The sequence below is a fragment of the Cervus canadensis genome, chromosome 33 (assembly GCF_019320065.1).
Source record: "Cervus canadensis isolate Bull #8, Minnesota chromosome 33, ASM1932006v1, whole genome shotgun sequence".
NCBI lineage: Eukaryota > Metazoa > Chordata > Mammalia > Artiodactyla > Cervidae > Cervus > Cervus canadensis.
The window spans coordinates 30,118,802-30,124,801 of NC_057418.1; the positions used below are offsets into that span (position 1 = coordinate 30,118,802).

The 6,000-nt window shown below is 49.4% G+C and overlaps 1 protein-coding gene and 1 pseudogene across 2 annotated transcripts in view; one reads left to right on the plus strand and one right to left on the minus strand.

Annotated features, from left to right (window-relative positions):
* The window catches only part of LOC122434151 (T cell activation RhoGTPase activating protein), an 86,596-nt gene extending 83,571 nt beyond the window's left edge, over window positions 1-3,025 (minus strand). The window contains exon 1 of the mRNA XM_043457357.1: window positions 2,525-3,025. Coding sequence (XP_043313292.1) covers window positions 2,525-2,596 — 72 coding nt within the window. The 5' untranslated portion in view covers window positions 2,597-3,025. The remainder of the gene's footprint in view (window positions 1-2,524) is intronic.
* Window positions 2,595-4,062, plus strand: LOC122433992 (annotated as a pseudogene). Its single transcript, XR_006267215.1, has 2 exons — window positions 2,595-2,756; window positions 3,087-4,062. The product of XR_006267215.1 is annotated as a 60S ribosomal protein L3-like (transcript).
* The last annotated feature ends 1,938 nt before the right edge of the window (window positions 4,063-6,000 follow it).

Consider the following 6,000-nt stretch of genomic DNA (forward strand, 5'->3'; position numbering starts at 1 on the left):
TGGATCATTACAGAGAAACAGCAGAAAGGGCAAGGCTCCCTCCTCCACCCCATGCCAGCCCCCAGGCAGCGGAGAATGGAGGGTGGGGGGTGAGGGCAGGGCTGGGTACACCAGCCGCTGCTGCAGGTTGGGGACCTGAATGAGCTCTTTCAAATCAAACAGGCTTCCCTGTGTCCCTGGCATCCCCCTGTCTTTTCTTCCAGAATCTGATACTGTTGCAATTTTGAGGTCATTATCCTCAGCAAGGAACACACCACCATTTAGAGATAAAGAAGGAAAAGCAAAAATTTAGCTCGCTTTTGCTTCCACTCAAATATTGGGACCACAGCGTCCAGAAGGTTCTTAACAGAAGCCTGTCTGAACTAATGCTCCTGAAATTATAGGTCCTAGACTACTTTTGCTTTATGATTTAAAAAGTTGAACTCTAACCAGTCTTTCTTTTCTTGCAAATGAGAAGTTTTGTTATTAACTAATATTCAATTTATCAACCTTTTCCCCCCCAAAAGGTTTGTGCATGTACAGTGGCCCATTTCCCACATCCACTCCTCCTCACCTGACAGCAAGCCATGTTGATTTCTGCCTCCAGAAGGTCCCACAAACTGCCCCATCTTCTGGGCTCCCACCCAGACCCTCGTTTTTCTTGCCCCTCTTCTTGCAGGAACAAGACCAGGAGGTGTTCCTGCCATTGATCTCCTCCCCCTCCAACTCACACTCTCTATTGTTGCCAGATTGTTACTTAAAAAAAAAAATTTTTTTTTTTGATGTGGACTATGTTTAAAGGCTGTATTGAATGTTTTTATAATATCTTTTCTGCTTCCTGTTTTGTTGTTTTGGCCGAGAGAGGCAGGTAGGATCTTAGATCCTAGACCAGGGATTGAACTCACACCCCTTGCATTGGAAGGTGAAGTCCTGACCACTGGCCTGCAGAGAAATCCCTCAGGTTGTCACTTAAACCACAGATCTGATCACGTGACGTTCCTGCAGGAGAGCTGTGAGTCCTCACCGGGAGCACAGGCCCTGCATCCCAACAGCACATCCTGGACACACCTTCCATCCGTCCGTGGCTGGATGCTCCCTTGCCTGCAAGTCCTGTTTCTGCCTGGCAAACTCCTATGCTTCCTGCAAGACCTGGCTCAGGGCATCTCTTCTAGAAGCTCCCCTGTCTCCCCATGGGAAAGCCTCCTCTCCGTACTCCCCTGACACCTGTGACCTCACTGCACTGTCCAGAGTCTGCGCTGGGCTTCTCCACCAGCCGTGGGCTCCTCCCTTTCGTCAGCCCAGGGTCCTCCACATGCCTGCATTTGATCTGTGCTTGTCACCGGCACGAGTGTCTACGTGGAGAGGGCAGTTGCTAAGTGCAGTTACAAAGAAGAAACAACCCCTAAAGCTTCGTTTCCAAGAACACTGGCCAGCTGAGATGGAAGATTCCCGGTGGGTCTACTTCAGACGGAGTCACGCTCTTGCTGTCCCAAGAGGTGACACAAACCCTCAGCCTTGTCTCTTGTGGGGTGGTTGAGTTTCTCCCTAACGACTTCTGCCCTGAATCTGGGCCAAGGTCAAGTGCTCCTGCGGCCCCTTTAAATTTGGCTGAGGAGGTCTAAATTTAAACCTCTTGTCCCTTCTCCTTCCCTTTGCTCCGAGATATACCATATCATGTGAACGCTACAGAGTCATCTTTAAGAAAGAAATCCACTCCTTAAATAAACAGACGTTTCATTTCACTTAACAAGTGTTAAACTGATCTAGCATCAACAAGCAACTGTTGATTTCAATTTAACGTCATTTGTAAACGAATTAACAAATCACAATAATTTAACATCATGCCTACTGCCTGGGCTGGTGCTCTGTACGCAGAATTATGACTGTTCTTGACTGTAAGCTAAATTCAGAGATTTGTGTTCCTGAAAATGTGAAGACTTGCTTTTTCTCTTCTATGCTAAATGTTTCTTTTAAAGTGAATTTAAAAAATCACTTTGAGAGCTCTTTATCACAATATCTAGTGCAACCTACCGCCAGTACTTCGAGGAAGAACTAAAAACAATAAAGGGCAGAAGACCCCAACAACAGAAGGAGGAGAGGTGTAGATTTGGGGGTTAGGATATGCAATGCCAACCCTGAGCCTCAACAAATGGCCCCCTCCTCCCCCTAGAGTTTTAGTTTGAGATTTCTAAGTAAGTATGTCTCTAAAAAATAAAATAAGAAATACACGCTCACTGTAGAAAAACAGAAAATATGGGTAATAGGTAAACAGCAAAAATGCACAATCGACAAAAATTCTTACATCTAAACTAACCAGGGTTAACATTCCAGTAGAGATTATTTCAGACCTTCATATGAACATATTCTAGATAGCTACATAAACCAATATTGAGTCAACCAATATATACTGTTCTGAATAATGACCTTTAAGTTGGAGTCTATTTTTAGTCCCCTTTGGCGGGGGCGGGGGGGAAGACTTGCTATATTCACTCCCCTTAGTATCTGAGTACCCAGTGGACCCTCAGGCTTAAGCCTCCCTACTCACCATGCTTTTTGCAGCGGGGACCCCATCACGGCTTTTCCCTGGGGGTGCTCTCGGAGCCTGGGGACCGGGCATGCTGGGGCAGCTCAGGACAGCCAGGAGCGGAGCTCAGACTCTCACGACCACACTGGACCTGAGCAGCCCGGACCCACGCTGGCCATTCCGGGCGGCGGTGCGGTCAGAAGCGCTGTTCCCAGCCGAGGGCTCCGGCGCTTCACGCATGCGCCCGCCCTCTGTCTCGGGGACTCGCTCTATCTGCCAACTGGCTAGAAAGTTGCGAGTTCTCTCTCCTTCCTCCTCTCTCTGTGTCTCTTTCACCCTGCACTTGGTCTGACCTGTCGAATTCTAAAGAGCTTCATGCCACCAGGGTCTGTTTTCAGCAAATGTGACTTGTAGGGTTATCCTTGCACAAAACGGGTCGCCCAGCACCTCTCATCGCAGAAGCTTCCATCAACTGTTGGCCACTCTTACCCAAGAGAACAGTGCGGGCCAGTGAATGGAAAGCAGCGCACGGGTCCCCTGAGTGTCCAGTAGGAAGTGGCTCCGGAGCGATTGCTTTTTATAGCGCGCACAGGTGGCGTGGAAAGCCCCTTGCGTCCGGACCTTTAAGACCATCTTTGCTGAGCATATCAGCGAAACAAAAGACGCTTCTTGGCATAAATCTAAGAAGAAGGCCTTCACCAAATACTGCAAGAAGTGGCAGGACGTAGATGGCAAGAAGCAACTGGAGAGGGACTGCAGCATGAAGAAGTATGCAGGTCATCCGTGTCATTGCCCACACCCAGATGCGCCTGCTTCCTCTGCGCCAGAAGAAGGCTCATGGAGATCCAGGTGAACGGAGGCACTGTGGCTGAGAAACTGGACTGGGCCCGCGAGAGGCTTGAGCAGCAGGTCCCTGTCAACCAAGTATTTGGCCAGGATGAGATGATTGATGTCATTGGGGTGACCAAGGGCAAAGGCTACAAAGGGGTCACCAGCCGTTGGCACACCAAGAAGCTACCCCGTAAGACCCACCGAGGGCTGCGCAGGGTTGCCTGTATTGGGGCTTGGCATCCCGCCCGGGTGGCCTTCTCTGTGGCTCGGGCTGGGCAAAAAGGCTACCATCACCGCACTGAGATCAACAAGAAGATCTACAAGATTGGTCAGGGCTACCTCATCAAGGACGGCAAACTGATCAAGAACAATGCCTCTACTGATTACGATCTGTCTGACAAGAGCATCAACCCTCTGGGCGGCTTTGTCCACTACGGTGAGGTGACCAATGACTTCGTCATGCTCAAAGGCTGTGTGGTGGGAACCAAGAAGCGAGTGCTCACTCTGCGCAAGTCCTTGCTGGTGCAGACCAAACGCCGGGCCCTGGAGAAGATTGACCTCAAATTTATTGACACCACTTCCAAATTTGGTCACGGTCGCTTCCAGACTGTGGAGGAGAAGAAAGCCTTTATGGGACCACTTAAGAAGGACCGAATTGCCAAGGAAGAAGGGGCCTAATAGAACAGATTGTACAGCTGGTAGAATCTCAATAAAATTATTTTCCAGTGGAAAAAAAAAAAAATTTAAAATGAAACCCCTGTTTTAAGGTTGCGTATTGAAAGCATCATGCCTCATCCATCTGAAAGTGAAAGTTGCTCAGTTGTGTCCGACTCCTTGCGACCCCATGGATTATACAGTCCATGGAATTCTCCAGACCAGAATACTGCAGTGGGTAGCCTTTACCTCCTCCAGGGGATCTTCCCAACTCAGGGATCGAACCCAGGTCTCCTGCATTGCAGGCGGATTCTTTACCAGCTCAGTCACAAGGGAAGCCCAAGAATAATGGAGTGGATAGCCTATCTTTTCTAACTTTATTTAAATGATGTGGGAGGAACAGAGCGATGTCAGTTCAGAAAAGAGAAACTGAAGTGAACTAGGATTGGTTCTCAGCTCTGAGAATTAAACAGCTTCGCTTCCAGCCTTTTCCGCACAGCAGTATTAATGAGATTATCAATTGAAAGGTGAGGTCATCTGAAATACATGCAGCCTCTGGCCAATTAGTCTGTGTCGGCGTCTATTCTGGGATAGCATTTCCACCCCGTTCTTTGGGGCTTGTCCCCCAGGTTGGGGGGAGCAGCTGTTCTCCGACCTGGCTGCCGCTGTGGCTGGTCGGGTCTGGCTGGGCCAAAAGTTTTTCCACACGGCTCCTGGCCACAGTCAATTCTTGCTCCAGGAATAACCACCAGACCCAAAATAGGACCGAGTTGTTTCCCAGGAAATTTGCAAATGGTCTGAGGAGAAGACACCACCTCGTGGGCCTAGGGACTTTGAGAGGGAAAACTGGGGGGGTTTCAAGGGACCACTGACGCCCATGTGTTCTGGGGAAGAGGAGGGAGCCAGTCTGCAAAGGGGAAAGCAGAGTGAGGCAGACACAGAGGGTGGGCGGGAGGTGGGGGACCCTCACGGCCGCGGCTGGTCCCAGGGGGCCATGTGCTTTCTGATTCGGGGTTTTGTGAGTCTCCCCAGAATCCTCCCGCCAAATTGACATCTCTAACTCCCATAAATCATCATACAAGTAGAGGGGTTAGGGCTGATTTCTGCAAAATTATCTCGTTTGTACAAGGAATTCTCTGCCAAAGGAGATGTGGAAGACAAAACAAATCAAAAACTTTTCTTTGTGAGTTTAAACAACAACAACAACAACAAAAGGCATAACCTACAGATGGCATTTACTCAGGCAGCGGTTAATCACTTTTTACAACCTTTTCCTAAGGGTGCACAGTTTGGTGAATGTGAATTCACAGGGAGAAAGCGGCCACCTACACCCCAAGGAGAGAGGTCATTGTGAGAAAGCAAGTAGGCACCTTGATCTTGGACTTCGAGACTCTGGAATCAAGAGAAAACAAATGTCTGTTGTCTGGGGTAGTCTGTTGTGGCAGATTAGCAGATCAGCCCACCATCCAATCTGATCTGCTTCCTGGGCCATCTTTCTGCAGGGGAGCCAGGCTGTCGGCTTTGCGGGTTCTTGAACACGCCTTGCTTATCCCTAGGCCCGATTTATGAGCCGGGTCTGTTATTTATACCATCCGTTCCCTGGCATGTTTTGTCATTTGGTTAGGCACGACTTTTCCCCCTTCCCCTGACTGCTAAACAAAGATGCAGGAGGTTTGACAAGCAGCCCCTGGTCCCTTTGGGTCCCGGCTGGGTTTCCTCGGGCATCACAGCTGTTATTCACAACTCACTTGTGTGTGGTCCTTCGGTCTATTGTCTGTCCTTGAATGTTTCTTATCTGAACCCTCAGGGTGCTGTCTCCATTTCTAGTGGCCCCTGCATGCATACTTAGTGGCTCAGTCTTGTCTGACTCTTTTGTGACCCCAGGGACAGGAGCCTGGTGGGCTACAGCCCATGAGGTTGCAAAAAGTAGGACACAACTGAGCGACTAACACATTCACCGCCTCCTTGACCTGCGCATTTCCCAGGACGGGGACCACGCTGTATTTCTCCCT